Source organism: Mercenaria mercenaria, chromosome 8 (genome assembly GCF_021730395.1).
Source record: "Mercenaria mercenaria strain notata chromosome 8, MADL_Memer_1, whole genome shotgun sequence".
In the NCBI taxonomy this organism is placed as follows: domain Eukaryota; kingdom Metazoa; phylum Mollusca; class Bivalvia; order Venerida; family Veneridae; genus Mercenaria; species Mercenaria mercenaria.
The window spans coordinates 73,670,784-73,693,081 of record NC_069368.1 but is presented as its reverse complement, the minus strand read 5'-3'; the positions used below and the strand labels follow the sequence as shown (position 1 = coordinate 73,693,081).

General features: G+C 36.9%; 1 protein-coding gene across 4 annotated transcripts in view; it reads right to left on the bottom strand.

Annotated features, from left to right (window-relative positions):
• Positions 1–466: 466 nt before the first annotated feature.
• Positions 467–22,298, bottom strand: part of LOC123566079 (anoctamin-8-like) — a 113,809-nt gene continuing 91,977 nt past the window's right edge. For 3 of the 4 annotated variants that reach the window (XM_045359914.2, XM_045359915.2, XM_045359916.2), the window contains 5 exons: positions 15,677–15,912; positions 13,738–13,935; positions 7,065–7,196; positions 6,654–6,764; positions 467–6,413 (listed from right to left, as the gene is read on the bottom strand). In XM_045359914.2, coding sequence (XP_045215849.2) covers positions 5,766–6,413; positions 6,654–6,764; positions 7,065–7,196; positions 13,738–13,935; positions 15,677–15,912 — 1,325 coding nt within the window. In that variant the 3' untranslated portion in view covers positions 467–5,765. The remainder of the gene's footprint in view (positions 6,414–6,653; positions 6,765–7,064; positions 7,197–13,737; positions 13,936–15,676; positions 15,913–22,298) is intronic. The other variant, XR_008372169.1, reaches the window with a different exon arrangement.

The window sequence follows — 22,298 nt, the reverse complement described above, 5'->3', positions numbered from 1 at the left end:
CAATGCAAATGTTGACAGACGACGCACATTGCATGACACTGGACAATGACCATCAGTCACAATAGCTCACCTTGAGCACTTTGTGCTCAGGTGAACTAAAAACAAAGATTATATTTATCTACGAGTTTACTTCGGGTTAAATATCAAGGATGCAAATAGATAAACCATGACAGTTCTGCTAGAATGACAAACTTAAGGATGTTGACATGTAAGCCTGAAGAATTCTGACCAATAATCCTGGAGTAAACTCATAGATAAACCCAAAGAATTCCAATACAGGTTTTGACAGATAAACCATGGGGATTCAGACAGATAAACCCACACTTGAAGGATTCTCAGAGATACATATGACTGATTCTGATAGAGATGAAAGGGAGTTCATTGTAGCCACAATCACTCAAATGAACTTGTGTACTTGACTTTCGTAAGTTGTAAAATATCAACAATGAAAAAAACAACAATAACAAAGATTTCAGCAGATACTTTAATTGCACATGGAAAAATTCCAGAAAGTCTTAACACATTGATAAAAAGGAATGTGAGAATAAATCCAACATAATTATATGTAAACACATGGCAGTACAGAGTTAACGTTTCAAAACACATGTAAAGTTAAAACAAATAAAGCAATTAAGAAAACTGATATAAACAAGAACTTAGGATTTCAAAAATAACTGAAACAAGAGCTGTCTCCATAGGATGACCCATGCCCCCGATGGCACTTTGAATGAATAGTTATGGCCGATGTTAGAGATTAGGACCTTTGACCTACGGACCTGGGTCTTGCGCGCGACACGTCGTCTTACTGTGGTACACATTCATGCCCAATTATTTTAAAATCAATGCATGAATGACAAAGATATGGACCGGACACGCCCATCAATGCACTATCATGAAATATGACCTTTAACATCTAACTGTGACCTTGACCTTTGAGCTACGGACCTGGGTCTTGCGCATGACACGTCGTCTTACTGTGGTACACATTCATGCCAAGTTATTTGAAAATCCATCCATGGATGACAAAGATATGGACCGGACACGAATGCACTATCATGAAAAATGACCTTTAACGTCTAAGTGTGACCTTGACTTTTGAGCTACGGACTTGGTTCTTGCGCGCGACATGTCGTCTTACTGTGGTACACATTCATGCCAAGTTATTTGAAAATCCATCCATGGATGACAAAGATATGGACCGGACACGAATGCCCTATCATGAAAAATGACCTTTAACGTCTAAGTGTGACCTTGACCTTTGAGCTACGGACCTGGGTCTTGCGTTTGACACGTCGTCTTACTGTGGTACACATTCATGCCAAGTTATTTGAAAATCCATCCATCGATGACAAAGATATGGACTGGACACGAAAACTGCGGACAGACTGACAGACTGACAGACCGACAGACGGTTCAAAAACTATATGCCTCCCTTTGGGGGCATAAAAACAAACCACATACACGTGACGCATATTTTAAAATCTTGCAAAACAGCAAATAAAGTTGAAAATATGATTATGGCAAACAGTTTAACGATCAATCTTTGGTAAACAAATATAACCAGAGGTATTAATAATCTGCATTTGAACAATACCAGAACACGAGTGCCTTCATGGTCCTTAATCGCTAACCTTAAAAAAATCACTCACAATCTGCTAAAATCAGACAATCCCGAAAAAAATTCTGTGAAAATCTGATTTAAAACAACAATTTCTTATGAAATTTTGTGAAACTGTAACTCAAAAAGCCAATTTCTGACCAAATGTTATCAAAATCTGATTTAAACAGATAACTCCTGAGAAAATTTTGCAAAAATTGAATACAACCTAAAGCACTCTTAGTATCATAGAATTTTTCTTCAGTTTTTTTTTTATAAGAGGTGGGTGGGAGCCAGAACATGACTTTTAAAATGAATTTTACTTATATAGCCTGAAATAGTTCAAAATTTCAAACAGATATAGCGGATGAATAACTTATGAATAACATCAACCTTTTTTTCCCTGGCAGCAAATATTGTATATTTATATTGTAATCCTGAGAACTGAGGTCTCACCATGTAATGACCTTCAAATTTGTTAGTGGCAGTAAAAATGGAACAAAACTTGTGACATAATATGGCTTTTTCAGACAAATTTGTTTTTTATTTTTTTAAAACATAGTTCATTATGTAAGAAGATTGCAGTTAATCAACCAAAAAACACAACTGAAACAATGAGGACAGTAATTATAACAGGTCTTCTACAGATACGGATCAGAGACTATCTGAATGGTCAATATCACTGTGACCCTCATCTCCAGACCACAGACTATCATCCTTTAAAGATGAGGAAGAAAATGGTAAGTTTAACCACAACATAAAATGTTTTTGTCCAGTTTTCAATTCTGATGAAACTGTTTCAACTGCAAAGAGAAGAACACCTTAGAAGCCGTGGACGAAACAATAAATTGTGTATCAAATAGGTATTTATTGTGTGATATCAGGAACAATTTTTAGAAGTTGCTACTAGAAGACCTAGAAAGTTATACATTGATAAAAATTCTAACTCTTAAACCAAATGCGTGTACTTTGATACTGTTGATATAGTTGTTTACCTGAAAACCACAGAATATTACATAACTGTATTGATAAAGTATTTCACCATTACATCACAAGTAAATTTCTGTTGCAATATTCATGATTATTACACAACCCCTTATATAAACTGCCTGTCCATAGTTTGTGCTACTGACCAGAATATAGTTCTACATAGGTATGTTGGTCTAAAATCCAAACTTGAGAGAAAAATCTGAAATCTATTTCTAATGTCATGTAAAAATTAACCCAGTTATTGAACGGGTTGCCAGTCAATAATCAAAGTTATTACATATCATATCATTATGCATGCTGTAAACTGGTTTAAAACTGGATATAAGAGGTCAAACAAAATGAGATATTGACTTATTTCTTCTGAAATGAATATTGACCCCTGAAATAAGAATATTAACCACATATCCAGCTAAATCTGGAAAATGATTGAATAGTCCCATCCTCTGTTGTCCTTGCAATTGTGTAAAGAAATTGAAGAAATGCAGACTGAGCATATATAAAACATCTAAGGATTTACAAAAAAAAATGTTTTAATATATTCTTTAAATTCAAATAAATACAATCAAACTCATATTTACAGTAATTTCACCAATGTTTCACCTGTTCCAAAAAAAAAAACAAACAAAAAAAAAACAAACAAAAAACTGAAATGGTCAAAAAAAGAGCAGAACTGTTAAAAACAAGAAAGAACATTCTTCCGAAGTGTGTAAATCTTTTTACTGCTGTTCAATATGTTCAATATAAGAAAACAACTATCTACCATTAAAGTGGTGAATGGATTATTTTTTTAGCCTTAGCCTTAGCTGAATAATTCTAACCATTGACCTTTTAAAAGGTAGATTATAAGATTCTTTCACTGGTTATAGGTGCAGATGGGAATTTCCGGCCTCGAGGGTAACTGTTTAGGCGGTAACGAGGTTCCTACCGAGTTACCGCCTAAACAGTTACCCGAGAGCCGGATATTCCCATCTGCACCATAAACAGTGACAGAATCTTTTTCTTGCATACCGATATCAAGATATAATAATAAAAATAAAATCAGTCGAACGGCTTTTGTTTAAGAATTATTTCTTATAGCAGCGTATTAAAACAAAGCGCGGGAAATCAACTTCCGTAAACAGGAAAGACGTCATGACGTTTCAAAGACAAATAACAATGTTTAGTTTCGGTTTTGTTTTATCAGTTCCAGCGTAACGTTATGAATTTTTGATAAAATAACGTGTTTTGAATCGAGAAATATACTATGAGGAACAAAGAGGAACTGCCAAGGTATTGGATTTTTATTCCGTTTTTCGAAATAAAATATAAATAACTACATAAATCTTCTACATATATGTAGTTCGTAATACGTCATTTAAAGCACGAGAGTCATCTTACACCCTGGGGTGTAAGATGGATTTTTTCAGCACCAGTAAAAATACCAGAAATCCCCGTCTGGTATGCAAGAAAGTTGTATATACTATCAGCCCTTCTTTACTCTTTTGAATCTAAGGCATTCATATTGACTATTTACTGGTAAGCTATTCAAAAAGCTATGTTGCTCATTGCAGAGCTGGGGCGGTCGTCTCCCCATGTCCGGAAGTGATTATCAATTGGAAAGCATGGCAAAAATACGCAAATTATTGCATGTCTGCATGCATTTAGTGTATATGTATAATATACTGACTAAAGGTTAGGGTTAGTATCACCATGGTTACAAAATATATACATTTAAGATAATTTTCATTCAAATTGCTTGAATCTGGTATATACCAGAGTCTGTAATTTATACAGGCGCTCCAGGTCTGCATTGAGTCACAGTCTTCAAAAAGTGAATATTTTACCTAGAAGCCCTAGAATATTACTGAGGCAATATTGATAAATTTTTTATTTTGCAAAGGTGGTCAATCTGATTTTAGACATGTCATGAATTTGTACAAAACTTTTTAGAGTGAAACTGTGTGTTTATTTATTTCTACAGCATTTTAGTAACACAAGAAATCATTGGGATGTGTCTAAAATTTTAGTTCTTCTAACCTGTTTGCCTAACCAAGAAAGAATTTTTTCAAGCCATTGTCTAATGTAACTAACAGCATTTTAATTAAATAATTTTATGCATTTTGAGGACTACATGTCAATTTTCACAGACTGGAAAAAAAGACCACATTTATTGCATGATTGAAAATAACTGATAGTTTCTCCCTTTTCTCTATCTTGGTTGCACAACCAAGACAGATTGAAATAAAAAAATTTTGTAAGTAAAGAAAAACAACAAATGCCCAGATTAGTCTTAAACTGAACCAAATGAATTAATAATAACAAAATTACAATATTACAAACTGATAATTTGCCATTAAACCCCTGTATATTATTATGGCAACATTGACCATACATTTTATATTCAAACCCCAGTATAAAACTATGACAATGCTTGAGAAATCCATTTTCTAAATGGAAACAACAGAATACATCATCATTACATTATACCTAACCCAACATCCTCTACATGACAAACTTCTAAATCCTACCTTACCCACTTGGAAGCTTAGCATCTAAGACAAAGGCCCTAAAATCCTTGAAGTCATTAATAGTGATGATAATGAGATGATGCTGTACTACAGATATAACAGAGCTGTCAGAAGGACAATGCACTCAACTATTCAAAATGTTTCCAAAGATATTTGAAGGATATTAAATCAAAACCAATACATATCTTCCCCTTATTACTATCAATCCTTATGCGGAGATTCATGATTATAGGGTCTGTAGTTAAGAATAGTGAAATTTAGAAGCATGCCATTAAACTTTAACCAGATCTATTGCAATATATTTGGCCCCAGTGACCTTGACCTTTTAGGACACCTGATCCTTGAGTATCAGATGTGTGTTCCTTACCAAAAATAACCCTTATATGAAGTATGACGATAATATGGGCAGAAGTTAGGAAGATAATGGTGAAATTGAGATGCTTGCCACAAAACTTTAACTGCAACGGCAACACCAACACTGACAGCAACAAAGATGCCAAGGCGAGTATAATAGCTCTCCTTGTTCTTAGAATAGTCAACCTAAAAATATATCTAAACTGAATAACAATGGATGAAAATGATTACACATAAAGCTAACCTGATACCTAACATTAGTTCCACGATGGAATCTCCTACTGAGGCAAGATAACACTACAAGTTTGCACAATATTTTATGTATTTCCAGCTGATTTCCTTTGCAGCAATTTAGCCTCCTCTTCTTGTCTGATTTTAGCACTTTGTAAAATCCTTTGTCTTGTTTGCATCCGTGCTTCCTGTTCTGTGAGACTATATCCTTCCCATGGCCTTATAATAGTGACGTTTTCCTTTGTTTCAATGACAGGAATACAAGTTCTTAAAACTTTTCGAGATCCAGTCTCGTGGCAATCAGCCATAGGCCTGGCAGTAAGGTTCTTGGCTTGTAATGTCCGACATTCCAGAGATTGCACATTTGTAGATGAGTTAATATCTTGAGTAGGAGATTTGTCATTATTCAAGTCAAAGAATACAGAAGGCACATCTTTGGTGGATGGTGTTTGAGAAATAAGGGTAGATTGTTCGGACTTCAATGCAAGTGAGCGCTGTGAGGATTCGAGATTTTCAGATAATGACAGCAGAGATTTAGTTTGGGTTAGAGATTGTGTATTTTGAAAGGGAAGACCAGATTCCTCAGATAATAATGTCAAATCTGATGAGTGATGTCGTGCTGGAATTTCTGGTGTTGAGAATGCCCTCATTGAGTTGCTACTGGGGCTTAAAATTCTATTTGTTGATTCACCAACTCGAACATCCAAAGGTGATGTTAGATGTGATTCTAGACTCTGAAAATTACAAAAATAAAACTTATTCAAACAAGATGATGTAAAGATATACATTTATTTTATGACATACTGTGAAATCATTAATATTCGTGGGGGACTAATTTTTGTGGATTTCGTGGTTGAGTCAATCTATCAAATTTAATCCGAACGAACAAGTAAATTCCCATTCATTTTATGTTAAAAACTTAAGAATGAAAGCCAACATCACACTCCAAGGTTTTTAGTTAAATAATATTCTACCTTTAAGGCCTCTCTTCTCTGAAACTCCAACCTCGCTAACTCTTGTGTAATCCACTGTGGCTGACTGGGTATGGCATACGTGAACAACATTTTCAGTACCAGAATGGCATGCTAAAATAGAATTTCAATCTATCAAATCAAGAGTAGGCTATGGTCTGTTGCTCAGAAGGGTCAGAACCTGCCACCTATGTATGGAAATACTGACTTTTCTTATCAACTTTATCACTGTTCTATTAATACTGAAATCTAGACATGCATCACGGTGGTTCATATTCATGGGAGAAAGATAAAAAGTCAGTTTTATTCATCTAAAATGTAACTTGAAAGGTCAGACAGTTAAATAGTCCTTCCATATTAATTTGTATTTAACAGTCAGCTGAGAAATCTACAAAGAAAATGTTCTGTACAAACCTCAAGGGCCAGAATAACAAGAATTGTTGATGTAGTGTCAAGGTCAGGGGTCATTCGTGTCATCTGGCCTGACACACCAATCAAAGCACTGTTGACAACCACTGCTAAAAGACCCATTACTCTTAATGCATCCTAAAATATAAACATTTCATGTCATGTTAAGGTCAGAGGTCAAACAGATCATCTGACATGATGAACCAATCAAAACTTTGTTTACAACTACAGCTTTGAATCCAGGCACTCATAAGGGAATCTAAAACAGAAATAGTTCAAATTGTTTTTTTTATGCTTTACTTCTCAAAAGATGTATTTAACAAGCAAATTCGATGAATTGGTATCTCCCCCATGTTAATACTAAATGTTTCAGGGGAAAAAAGAAATGAAAGAAATTCAAAGAATTACTGCAAATGGTAAGTTTGTAATGATAACCAAATATTAAATATGGATTTTTAGACAATTAAAGGGCAATAACTCTGAAGTTACAAAAGAAATCCACACGAAATTGTGTGTGCACAACCACATTATAGTGCTCTAAATTCTGTTTAAGTTTCATAGTTCTAGGTCAAATATATCAAAAGTTATGATGCAGAAATTGCCATATTTATAGTACACTATATAGTTAACACTAGAAACTTCTAAGGGCCATAACTCTGGTGTTACTTGGGCAATCTGACTGAAACTTGATGGGCCCCATAACCTGATAGTGGTGAACATGTACATGATGTTTGTTTGAAAAAAATCTAAAATAAGGAATCATTTTTTTTTTATTTATTTTTTTTTTTTGGGGGGGGGGGGGGGGGGGGGGGGAGGGGGGGGGGGGGTGACAAGGTAAGGGGGTGACCAGGTGTCGGTACACAACTTCACATGTTTACAATAAATGTTCATGGAAAAGAATGAAAGAAATTTAATGAAATTCTACCAAATGGTAACTTTGTTATGTACAAATATGTGGATTTTATACAATCAAAGGGCAATAACTCTTAATTTACAAAACAAATCTGAACGAAATTATGTGTACACAACCACATTATGGTGATCTAAAATCTGTTTAAGTTTCATAGTTCTAGGTCAAATATATCAAAAGTTATGATGCAGAAATTGCCATATTTATAGTACCCTATAATTTATAGTTAACACTAGAAACTTCTAAGGGCCCATAACTCTGGTGTTACTAGGGCAATCTGACAGAAACTTGGCGGGCCGCAAAAACTCATAGTGGTGAACATGTATATGAAGTTTTATATAAATATTCCCAACCATTTCCTAGATATGGCTCTGGACGGACGGATGGAAGGACGGACGGATGGAAAGACGGACAGAAGGACGGACGGACAACGCCAAAACTATATCCCTCCGACTTTCGTCGGGGGATGACAAAAATTCTGAAGGTGTGCACCTTACTGTGAAGTTGGTATTTTGTACACCATTTTGATTTAATTTTCATCACTTTTATTGAATTCTTAAGAAATTAGGCATTTGAGACAGTTAAAATTCAGTTTTATCAAGCATAACTTGTAACATTCTGACCATCTCATACACTTGTATGTAACTTAACATGATAGTTTGTTTTTGTTTAGAGCCATTCAATTATGTAACCGCCGACAGTTAACCTAACCAGTGTTCCTGGATTCTGTACCAGTACAAACCTGTTCATTGCAAGTAACTACCAACTTCCCAACATGAATTAGAGGTAGAGGACAAATGATTTCAGACAAAATGTCTTTCCTCAAATCGTCACAGAGAATGTGTGCCTCTACCATGGATCGAACTCATGACCCTGTAATCCACAGATCTATGCTCTCCCTATTGAGCTATGCCAGCGGGCTCAAAACAAATAAATAACTTATAAATACATATTTATCTGCTTTTCTCCTAAATTAGGCAAAACACCATTTTCCAAGATTATAAACTGAGTTTTAGGACAAGTCTACGAATGTAACCTAGCCATTGGTCAACTTTAGATTGAATGTCAACCAGTTATAAGCTGAAGATTTGAGACTGGTCTCCAAATTAAGTTTTATAAACCAAGGCCCATATTTCTAGCATTCTATTTCTCTCTTTCTATACTTTATCTCTCTTGTATCTAAGTTGTTCAGCCTTGAATAATTGAGTTTCTTTCATTTTCTAAACATTCATGTAAGATAAATGATAAGATTGTTAAAATTACAATGTTGAGACCAAACAGCTGTTGCCTTTACAATCAGCTGTCACTGACGATTTACAAAGAAATCTTAACGATCAATTCTTTAAGTAGATAAGCTGATAAGTTGATAATCTATAAGCAATAGTGAATTGTCACGTCAAAATGGACCTTAAGCTGAATTTTTCAAAATCACAAATATGCTTACAACCACCTACTAATAAAGACCCTTACCATAAAACCACCTCAAAAAGGACATAACAGGGAGGAATATAGTAGACAGACCATCCGTCTGTCATTTCATTTCTGACTGATAACTGAAGAATGCTTAGGATGATTACCTGCGATAATCAGAGCATCCCTATAACTTTAGGGGTTAGTAGGTCAAACGTCATGGTCACAGTGACCTTGAGACTGAAAATGAATTAATGCTTTGACCTACAGTCATCATACATTACAGGATGATTGCCTGTGATCATTAAATGAACCAGTTGTCTTTGAGGTTAAAGGTTAATGTCACAGTGACCTTGATATCAACAAGAGATCACAGAGTGATCTTGGTGCCCACCAATGTGCCATTTTTGAGTGTTCCAAATTTCAAGACTTTGACTAGCTCAAGGTCAAATTTTCATTTCCGTACACAACACTGTGCATGTGGTCCAAATTCGAAAGCTGTAGCTTGAGAAATGTGAAAGTAGGTCACTAGATCAATTTCAAGGACAAAGTTCTTTGTACACAAAACTATGCATGTGCATCAAGTTTGAAGGCTGTAGTTTGAGAAATCTGAAAGTAGGTCACTAGGTCAATCTTAAGGTCAAAGTTTATTTCGGTACACAAAACTATGCAAGTGGTCCAAATTTGAAGGCTGTAGCTTGAGAAATGTGGAAGTAGGTCACTAGGTCAAAATCAAGGTCAAATTTCACTTCAGAACACAAATCTATGCATGTGGTGCAAATTTGAAGCCTGTACCTTCAAAAATGTGAAAGTAGGTCACTAGGTCAATGTCAAGGTCAAAGTTTGTTACGGTACACAATCCTATGCATGTGGTCTAAATCTGAAGCCTGTTGCTACAGAAATGTGAAAGTATGTCACTAGGTCAATCTTAAGGTCAAAGTTCATTTCGATACACAAAACTATGCAAGTGGTCCAAATTTAAAGGCTGTAGCTTGAGAAATGTAAAAGTAGGTCACTAGGTCAAAATCAAGGTCAAATTTGATTTCGGAACACAGAACTATGCACGTGGTCCAAGTTTAAAGTCTGTACCTTCAAAAATGTGAAAGTAGGTCACTAGGTCAATGTAAAGGTCAAAGTTTGTTTCGGTATACAAAACTATGCATGTGGTCCAAATTTGAAGGCTGTAGCTTGAGAAATGTGAAAGTAGGTCACTAGGTCAAAATCAAGGTCAAATTTCATTTCGGAACACGAAACTATGCATGTGGTCCAAATTTGAAGCCTGTAGCTACAGAAATGTGAAAGTAGGTCACTAGGTCAAATCAAGGTCAACTCATGTCAAGGTTCATCTTGCCACTCAAAAATATACATGTGGTCCAAATTTGAATGTTGTAGTTATTGACAAGAAGATTTTAAAAGCTTTTCCCTATATAAGTCTATATGAACCATGTGACCCCCAGGGCGGGGCCATATTTGACCCTAGGGGGATAATTTGAACAAATTTGATAGAGAACAACTAGATGATGCTACATTACAAATATCAAAGCCCTAGGCTTTGTGGTTTGTGGTTTGGACAAAAAGATTTTCAAAGTTTTTCCCTATATAAGTCTATGTAAACCATATGACTCCCAGGGCGGGGCCATATTTGACCCTAGTGGGATAATTTGAACAATCTTAGTTGAAGACCACTAGATGATGTCACAAACAAAATATCAAAGCCCTAGGCCCTGTGGTATTGGACAAGAGGTTTTTCAAAGTTTTTCCCTATATAAGTCTATATAAACCTTGTGACCCCCGGGGCGGGGCCATATTTGACCCCAGGGAAATAATTTGAGTCATCTTGGTAGAGGACCACTAGATGATGCTTCATACCAAATATCAAAGCCCTAGGCTCTGTGGTTTTGGACAAGAAGATTTTCAACGTTTTTCCCTATATAAATCTAAGTAAATTATAGAAATAAACAAAGGGCCATAACTCACTCATAAATTGTTGAACCAGTCTGATTTTCAGGGGGACACAACTAGGGTATCAATACATCATTCTGACAAAGTTTGGTCAAAATCCCCCCAGTAGTTTCTGAGGAGATGCGATAACGAGAAATTGTTAACGGACGGACGGACGGAATGATGGACGGACGGACCACAGATGCAGAGTGATTTTAATAGCCCACCATCTGATGATGGTGGGCTAAAAATGGTTTATAGTGAAGAACGCTTTGGCCTACAGTCATCAAACTTCATAGAATGATTGCCTGTGGTCAGTAGATGACCGCTATTGTTTTGGGGGTCAGTAGGTCAAAGGTCAAGGTCGCAGTGACCATGAGACTGAATACAGTTTCAGTGTGCTTACTGAAGAACACCTTGGCCTACAGGCATCAAACTTCAAAGGATGACTGCCTGTTGTCAGTAGAGGATCCCTATTGTTCGTTCCAAGGGCCAGTAGTTCAAAGGTCAAAGACATAGTTACCTTGAGAAAACTGAAGAACGTTTTGGCCTACAGAAATCAAATTTCATAGGATGATTGCCTGTGATCAATAGATGACACCTTTTGTTTTTGGGGTCAGTAGGGCAAAGGTCAAAGTCACACTGACCTTGAGACTGAACGAATACTGAAGAAAGCTCCTGCACATGAACCTTCAACTTGGTTGGGAGAAGACCCTTAACAATTTTGAGGTCAGTAGGCAAGGTCATAGTGACCGTGACCTTTGTTTCAACCTTTTGCTGAATAACATAAGTGTTTATGTCAAAGCCTTTCTGTCTGTCTGTGGACCATGGGTTTCCTATTACTAATTGAAGAATGTTTTGGCCTACAGGTGTCAAACTTCTAAGGATGATTGCCTGTGGTCAGTAGACAACCCCTTTTGTTTTTAGGGTCAATTGGTCAAAGGACAAAGGTTATAGTGATCTTGGGGGGGACTTTCCTGGGAGGAATGTGTGTTATACAAACAGGTCTTGTTCCTTCATGTTTACCAATAAAATGTTAACCTTTGTTGAAAGACAACCTGTCTGCAAAGACCACCCTTTTTATTCCCAAAGGGTGATCACTACTTACAGGTTTGACTGTATTTACAAGCATTTGTATGTAGACTGTAGGTAATAAAAACAAAAGTAATCTTTTCCTTCCATAACTTGTTATTTTCTGTTCATATTCATCTGTTTTATTAAGACAATGTTTTAGAACAAGAGCTGTCCGTAAGACAGCCAAGCTCGACTATTCGAAATATTGACCCAGAAGCAGGAAAATATTACCCAAAAAAGTTAAATATCAAAAGAGTTTTAAGTTCAAAAGTGGGAATAATTTGACCAAAATGCATATCAGTTATGGGACTTGCTGCATCAACTAGTTTTATAAACCCGAAGGCACATGTAGAAGTTTCAATTCAATATTCTCAGTAGTTTTGAGAATATAAACTAAGCATGATATAAACTTTAACCAGCATTTTCAGGACACAACAGGGGCAATAATATTAAATTTGTCCAAAATCCCATGCCTAGAGTTATGGAATTGACCAGTGACGGAGTAATGATCAGAAAGATGAAAATTTTAATAACATGATATGTGGCTAAATTAATGCTTTTAGTAAAGCTTTGGTACTTGCATCAAAACTTCATAAATGATTGCTAGGTCAAAAGTGGCTATGATTTGGGTCATAGGTCAAGGTCAGTGTCAGTGACCTGATATCAATAGGTTTTTACCTACTGAAGAACACCTGGCAAGTCATCAAATCAAGGATCTGTGTTGTTTGAGATACCTAATTGCCAGTGACAACTTTAATCCAGAAATTTTCTAAGCAAAATGAGGGATACATTTGCTACAGAAACAATGTCATGAGTATTGCCTTGATCCATAGTGACACTTTGGTATTTGTGTAGAGAAAGTAAGTTCACACTAACCTTGTAGTAAAATACTGATGAACTCCACGCAAAACCTTAACTGATTTGGAGAAGACCCTAAAATTTTGAGGTCAGTATGGCCCAAAGTCATAGTGATTTGGACCTTGCATGCTAATAACTAAGTTTTATTCAACCTTTCGAAGCACTGTGGAAGTTTCCTATACTAACTGATAGTTTTGGAGTGTCTGCATGTCAAACTTCTAAGAGATTTTTCAAGTCCAATAGTGGGGCTTAATTTGGGTCAAATGACAGCAGGTTATAGGACTTGGGGGTGGTACTACCTAGAAGAGAATGTAGTTTCAAAGCTATTGCCTTTCATGATTACTGTAATTTTACCTTGTATAGCAAAAAACTTAAACCATTTTACGCAGGCGACCCTACAGCTGACTGATACCAGGTGAGTAGAATAAACGTACTTTTATAACTATTTCTTCGATATATCGTTAAGATAAGTTAAAAAATACTGACCTGCCAGATACCAATATTCTGTACTCTCATTCCAAAGGGCCGCTGATGGTAGACACACAGCTTAAAAGCATCACTTCGAATCTCTATCAAGTTGTTCAGAAAAGCAAATAAGGCAGCCAATGGAAAAGCAGACGAAAACAAGATCACATAGCCATACTGTATAAACATTTCCAGGTAATCATCAAAGGTGTCTTCATACTGAAAAAGATGAACAATTGCCAATATTCTACTTTTTGGAGAAAAATACCCAGACTTTTGAATTTTCAAAAAAATAAATAACATACTTAATGCTTAGCCTTACGTTTTGAGAAAAAACAACACCAATTCATAGAAAGAAAGAGTTGTTTAACATGAACATTGAACAGCATGTAAAACATGTATATTACTTTACGAAACAAGTGTCAGTATACTGATATAAATATTGAATTCCGGAAAAGGACTGCCTAAACGGACCACACTTCCGGGCAGTTAAACGCCTTAAAAAACTCACCATTTTCAAAGAACTGTTACATATGCTTGTTTTGATGCATTTGCAATAGCGTACAAGTGTTGAACAAGGTGGAACAGTTTTCAGCAATTGTTTGTTTTTATTTCTTTATAAATGGCATTCATTTTTAAAGGGGGACAACTTTTTCAGAATATTTTAAGTACGGCAGAACATGTAATGGTCAGGTAAAATATTGGGAAAGATGTTGTTTGTTTATCAAATATTTCTGTGTTTTGATGATATACTCCTAAACCTTAATATAGCTCTGAAAATGTTGTAAAATTGTATATGAAAATTCAGGAGTAACCTGTGAACTTAGGTGCCCAGGAGTAACCTGTGAAATAGGTGCCTAGGAGTAACCTGTGAACTTAGGTGCCTAGGAGTAACCTGTGAAATAGGTGCCTAGGAGTAACCTGTGAACTTAGGTGCCTTGGAGTATCCTTTGAATTTAGGTGCCCAGGAGTAACCTGTGAACTTAGGTGCCTAGGAGTATCCTTTGAACTTAGGTGCCTAGGAGTAACCTGTGAACTTAGGTGCCTAGGAGTATCCTTTGAATTTAGGTGCCCAGGAGTAACCTGTGAACTTAGGTGCCCCAGGAGTACCTTGAAATAGGTGCCTAGGAGTAACCTGTGAATTAGGTGCCAGGAGTACCTTTGTGAATCTTAGGTGCCTAGGAGTAACCTTTGAACTTAGGTGCCCAGGAGTAACCTGTGAACTTAGGTGCCTAGGAGTATCCTTTGAATTTAGGTGCCCAGGAGTAACCTGTGAACTTAGGTGCCTAGGAGTATCCTTTTGAATTTAGGTGCCCAGGAGTAACCTGTGAACTTAGGTGCCTAGGAGTATCCTTTGAATTTAGGTGCCCAGGAGTAACCTGTGAACTTAGGTGCCTAGGAGTATCCTTTGAACTTAGGTGCCCAGGAGTTACCTGTGAACTTAGGTGCCCAGGAGTTACCTCTGAACTTAGGTGCCTACAAGTATCCTTTGAACTTAGGTGCCCAGGAGTAACCTGTGAACTTAGGTGCCTAGGAGTATCCTTTGAATTTAGGTGCCCAGGAGTAACCTGAGAACTTAGTCCAGGGTATCATGAGAACCTTAACTTAGGTGCCCTGCAGAAGTGGTGGTTCTAATATCTTTGTAATTTAGTGCCCGGATAATGTAGAACAATTGGTAAATGGCGTGAGCTCATAACCATTAATCCATGCAAAGTCTCATACTATTGTATGAACTGAAGCAATAAATTGTTGTAAATTACTGTGACTCTATATCCTTATCAAGTAATGACTTGTAGAACTTGGAAGCAAATGAACTTAATATTCCTTTGTAATAACTTGAGTACTAAACTTAACGTAAAAAGGCAATCCCTGTAAAAGATGATGGTGTATGGTACACAGAATTATCTTTCTTGAATGTTAATGTCTGTACAGACGGATGTTCCAGAAATGTCAAACATACCTTCCTCATAGTGCTTTCTATCTCAGCTTGTGTCAGTGTCAGCTCTGAACTTTGATCTACTGCTACTTTCTCTGTAGAGGAGCAATCTTTTTGGCACTCCTCTGTGAGAACTTCTCTCGAACAAGCTGGCTCCTCCACAGGGCTAGGAGAGCTATCTGGTGTCCCTGGAGTCCCAGCATTGGCAGAATCCTCCTCATTTTCATTGTCAGAATCACAGGATCCACTCAGGCCCAACCCTGCATCATTTGTAGTAGACAGAATGTATCACACAGAATTAGAACTTTAGCTTAGGCACTGTTTAGTTGTTTTTACAAAAAGAACAAGTGAAGTTTTGGTTTTCGAACATTAAAGTTTGAGGCCAAAATGGCCTTAAACTAGTAACTCTATACAGGCCCGATCTAGAGTATTATGTTATTACAGCAAAGTAATAAATGCTGAAGATGAATAAATTTGTAAAATATATAACAAGAGGGTCATGATGACCCTGGATCGCTCACCTGAGTAACATGAGTAATATGAGCCACATGTTTCAAATGGCAAACTGATGCTAAAATATTAAGAATGTAGGTCAGTAGGTCACAGTCATGTAACTGAAAGTCAGTTTTAAGATCAGTGTGCAAAACTGTACATGTCATCCAAATTTCAAGGCTGTATCTTAAAAAAACAACAAGAAAGTAGGTCAGTAGGTCAAGGTCACATTCAAGTGATCCCTAATCACTTGGGATTATCAGGTAATTATAATTAAACAGTCTAGGAAATATGATCTGATAATTTTTAAAGTATTTTTTCCTATATAACTCATAATTATAACAAGTGACCCCCAGGGTGAGGCCTTTTTCACCCAAGTGGTATAATTTGAACAAACTTGTTTGAGATCCATCAGGCAATGCTATATACCAAATATCAAAGGCCAAGGCCTTGAACTTTCAGACAAGAAGATCTTTATTTTTTTTCCTATAATTATGACTCTTTTAAACTTGGTACCCCCAGTGCTGGGCCTCTTTTCACCATAGGGACATAATTTAAACAATTTTTGCAGAGAAACACTAGGAAAGGCAACATACTTAATATCAAAAGCCAAGGCCTTGCAACTTCAGGCAAGAAGATTTTTAAAGTTTTTTTTCCTATATAAGTCTATGTAAAACTTGAGACCCCACAGGGCAGGGCCTCTTTTCACCCCAGGGGCATAATTTGAATATTTTGGTAGAGGACCACAAGGCAGTGCTACATACAAAATATCAAAGGCCTAGGTCTTGTGGTTTTAGACAAGAAGATTTTTAAAGTTTTTTTACTATGTAAGTCTATGTAAAACTTGTGACCCCGGAGTGGGGCCTATTTTCGCCCCAGGGGCACAATTTGAACAATCTTGATGGAGGACCATAAGATGATGTCACATGCCAAATATCAATCCTCTAGGCCTTGCGGTTTTTGATAAGAAGATTTTTTAAACTCTTTGAACAATTTTGAAAGAGGACCACCCAAGGATCATTCCTGTGAAGTTTTGTGTAATTCTGCCCAGTGGTTTTCAAGAAGATTTTTTTAGAAAATGTTGACGGACACACAACGGACATTGAGCGGTCACAAAAGCTCACCATGAGCCTTTGGCTCAGGTGAGCTAAAAACTGTTCTATATCTGCATAAAAACATTTGTTTCTCCTTTGATATATTTTGATAAGAATAGTCTTGATGAGCTAACAATTGTTTGTCTGAAATTCTCCATATTTTGTTCATCCAAAAATTGATAAATTATGCCATTTAAACATATCAAGACTACACGTACAATATTGGAATAACTCTGTATTGCATGTATAACAAAAGCTGTCACAGGAGACAGCACGCTCAACTATTTCGATGCTGGATAGTGAAACTGGGCACATCTGAGGAAACTGGAGCTGTCACTGGAGTGTTTAATGACTCCAATGGTGGATGAGGATATGGCACAATAGCTTGAGTCTGTGTCAAAAATATTAAGTATAAGAGAGGTAAAGGTAAAGTGTATCAAAACCCTATGTAAGTATAATTCTAAGCAAAAAGGGGGCATAATTCATAAAATATTGGTGCTAGAGTTATGCACCTTGTGTCATATGATGTAGGTGATGATGTCGAACAACTACTTCATGTTTGAATCAAATGTGAGATATAGTGAAAATGCATCAAAATTGACCTTAAATTCTAAGTAAATAGGGGCATAATTCAAGAAAAATTGGTGCCAGAGTTATGACCCTTGTGTTATATGATGTGAGTGATGATGTGGAACAACTATATTTTAAGTTTGAATCAAATCCATTTAGTAGTAACTGAGATATAGTGAAAATGCATCAAAATTAGCCTTAAATTCCAAGTAAAAGGGGGGCATAACTCATGAAAAATAGGTGCAAGAGTTATGAACCTTGTACCATATGACATGAGTGATGATGTTGAACAATTGTTTTAAGTTTGAATCAAATCCATTTAGTAATAACAGAGATAGAGTGAAAGTACACCAAAACTTTAACCTGAAATTTCAAGTAAAAAGGAGGTATAATCATGAAAAATTGGTGCAGAGTTATGGACCTTGTGTTATATGATGTGGGTGTGATGTGGAACAACTATTTTAGATTTGAATCAAATCCATAAAGTAATAACTGAGATAGAGTGGAAGTGCACCAAAAGTTTAACCTGAAATTCCAAGTAAAAAGGAGGGATAATTCATGAAATATTGGTGTCAGAGTTATGGCCCTTGTGCCATATGATGTGGGTGATGATGAGGAATAACTATTTGAAGTTTGAAACAAATCCATCAAGTAATTACAGAGACAAGGGGAAAAAAAAGAGTGTAAAAAACTTTAACCAAGGTGGCAGAAAGACGCCGGCGCCGACGCTAGGGTGAGTAGGATAGCTTTCCATATACTTCATATAGTAGAGCTAAAAGAAACATTGTTTTGAAGAGTATTTGTAAATTTTACCTTAAAATCTACCTAAATTTTTTACTAACTGGAAAAAAGCCAATATTATAACACTGAATCTTGTGAAAGAAAATATATTCTTTGTTATAAAAATATAGTAGGTGATGAATTTCATTACCGACTTGAACGTGACCTTTTTTTTAGCAAAAATAAGGAAAAATTCATGACAAGCTATTATTTACCTAGGCCATCTTAGTTATTCAAACTTGATGACATTAGGCATTGCTAGATTACAACAAAATTCATTAAACTATCTCTATGTTGACACATGCCCCTGATGGCACTTTGAATGAATAGTTATGGCCGATGTTAGAGTTTAGGACCTTTGACCTACGGACCTGGGTCTTGCGCGTGACACGTCGTCTTACTGTGCCACACATTCATGCGTAGTTATTTTAAAACCCATGCATGAGTGACAAAGGTATGGACCGGACACGCCCATCAATGCACTATCATGAAATATAACCTTTAACGTCTAAGTGTGACCTTGACCTTTGACCTACCGACCTGGGTCTTGCGCGCGACACGTCGTCTTACTGTGGTACACATTCAAGCCCAATAATTTTAAAATCCATGCATGAATGACAAAGATATGGACCAGACACGCCCATCAATGCACTATCATGAAAAATGACCTTTAACGTCTAAGTGTGACCTTGACCTTTGAGCTACGGACCTGGGTCTTGTGCGCAACACGTCGTCTTACTGTGGTACACATTCATGCCAAGTTATTTGAAAATCCATCCATGGATGACAAAGATATGGACCGGACACGAAAATTGCGGACAGACTGACAGACCGACAGACGGTTCAAAAACTATATGCCTCCCTTCGGGGGCATAAAAAGACTTTACTGGTTAGAGTGATCATGGTGATAAACCCTTGGGTAAGAATCCTCAAATAATAAAATTGGCTTTGTTGAAAACAATGAAGACATGGCATTAGCAAGCAATAAGTGCCCACAGTGAAAGATGCATAGTGTTGTGGGTTATGGCTGGGGTCAATACTTGTGATCTTAACCTTGGAGGTACAGACTTGACTTGTTGCGTATGACAAACCTTCTCACCAGTATAAAGTTTTACTAGAATCAAATGAGACATATAAATGTAAAACTACAACATGCAGTGATGTCTTGTACTGAGGGACAAACTAACAAACTAAACTTATTCAGTCAAACGGACAGTGTGATTACTATATACCCTCAAACAAGGTTAGAAAAAAAGAGCTGTCAGTGGACAGCGTGCTCAACTATTCTCAGTGCTTGATAGTATAATATAAGGTATGAGTAAAACTTTAACATTACAATAAGCATATTCTAAGTCGAAAAGGGGCCATAATTCAGTCAAAATGCCTCCTCCTTTTTACAGACTGGGGTCATGATGGTAAACAAGTATGCAAAATATCAAAGCAATATCTCAATGGACTTTGATAATATTTGGGGTGGTAGCAAACTTTAACATTTGTGTGATGCTCACGCCGACGCCGGGGCAAGTAGGATAGCTCCACTATTCTTCGAAAAGTCGAGCTAATGATAATTAATGCTTAATAAAGACCTTTTCCTAATAAACTTTGTATGGCAGATACTATATTCCCCTCAAAAATATTCAAAGCAAGACTTCCCTTCATTAGTATAATGGTTTTAGAAAGTTATAGAGATATCACTGTTCCGTAGCAGATTACTCAATACTTTAAGCTATACTGATTGTTGCTGGAAAAGCAAAGTGCACCAAGCTAGTACATGTGTAACTACAACATACAGCAGTCTAACCATAAAAGATTTGTTATAAGTAAACAAACTCCATTAGTTGTGGCCCCTTCATAAATAGTCCAACTTATGACGTAAATATCACTTTCATTTCATTCCAGTCTGTTATTATGTCCAATTAAGCCACGCCCAAAAACCGGTGTAAATCATCAGTGATTCCCAGTCAAACATATATTGTAAGCCCCATAAATATAAGAATGAGTAAAAGCTTTTAATCTGGTGTAGGTAACATATTTACCTTTCGAAAAGATTATTTTTTTAGCTTAATCCACATAAAATCTGTAGAAAAAACTGCTTTTTGGTATCAGTATATGCATGAACATACAGCATTTAGCACAATGTGAAGTCATGATTGATTTGCCAACTGAATTCTATCTGAGATGTTAACAAGGCAGTCTGAAAGACAGCTAAATCCCCCGCCACTGCTATGGATAGTGAAAGGGTAAAAGCTTTGATTTTAGCTGTGACCTTGACCTTGAACTGACATGGCTGACTCATGAATTCTGCACAACGTCTTGATGAGGTGATCATTAGACCAAAGTTTCATGAAAATCCTTCAAGGGGCTTAGGAGATACAGAGCTGAAACCTTTGACCTTCAGTTGTGACCTTGACCTTGAGTTGACATGGCTGACTCATGAGTTCTTGATGAGGCGATCATATGACCCTTGTTTGATGAAAATCCTTCAAGGGGTTTAGGAGATAAGAGCTGAAACCTTTGACCTTCAGTTGTGACCTTGACCATGAACTGACATGGCTGACTCATGAATTCTGCACAATGTCTTGATGAGGTGATCATTTGACCAAAGTTTCATGAAAATCCTTCAAGGGGTTTAGGAGATACAGAGCTGAAACCTTTGACCTTCAGTTGTGACCTTGACCTTGAGTTGACATGGCTGACTCATGAGTTCTTGATGAGGTAATCATTTGACCCAAGTTTGATGAAAATCCTTCAAGGGGTTAAGGAGATACAGAGTGGACACCAAATGGAAGGCTCAAACCTTTGACCCTTAGTTGTGACCTTGATCTTGAGCTGGCATGGTTGACTCATAATTTCTGCACATCGTTCTGATGAGGTAATCATTTGACCCAAGTTTTATAAAATTCCTTCAAGGGGTTTAGGAGAAACAGAGCGGACACAAAATGGAAGGTTCAAACCTTTGACCCTAAGTTGTGACCTTGACCTTGAGCCAGCATGACTGACTCATGGGTTCTGCACATCATCTTGATGAGGTGATCATTTGACCTAAGTTTTATAAAATTCCTTCAAGGGATTTAAGAGATATAGAGCGGACACAAAATGGAAGGCTCAAACATTTGACCTTGAGTTGTGACCTTGACCTTGACCTTGAGCCGGCATGGCTGACTCATGGGTTCTGCACATCGTCTTGATGAGGTGATCATTTGACCCAAGTTTTATAAAATTCCTTCAAGGGGTTTAGGAGATATAGAGCGGACACAAAATGGCAGGCTCAAACCTTTGACCTTGAGTTGTGACCTTGACCTTGAACCGACAAGGCTGACTCATGGGTTCTGCACATCGTCTTGATGAGGTGATCATTTGACCCAAGTTTCATGAAAATCCTTCAAGGGGTTTAGGAGATATGGACCCGACACGATTTTGTTACGGACGGAAGGACGGACGGACGGACGGAAGGACAGAAAGACGGACGGAAGGACGGACGCAGACCATTCCTATAATCCCTCCGCCACGGTGGGGGATTTATAAAAGAACAAACAAATGAAAATTATCAGATATAGAGCTAGATATCTCAAACAAGAGGACCATGATGGTCCTGAATCGCTCACCTGTCCCCGCATGACCCAGTTTTGAACTGAGTATGACCACGTTTTTTCTATTATTTGACATAGTGACCTAGTATTTGAGCTCCTGTGACCCAGTTTTGAAATTGA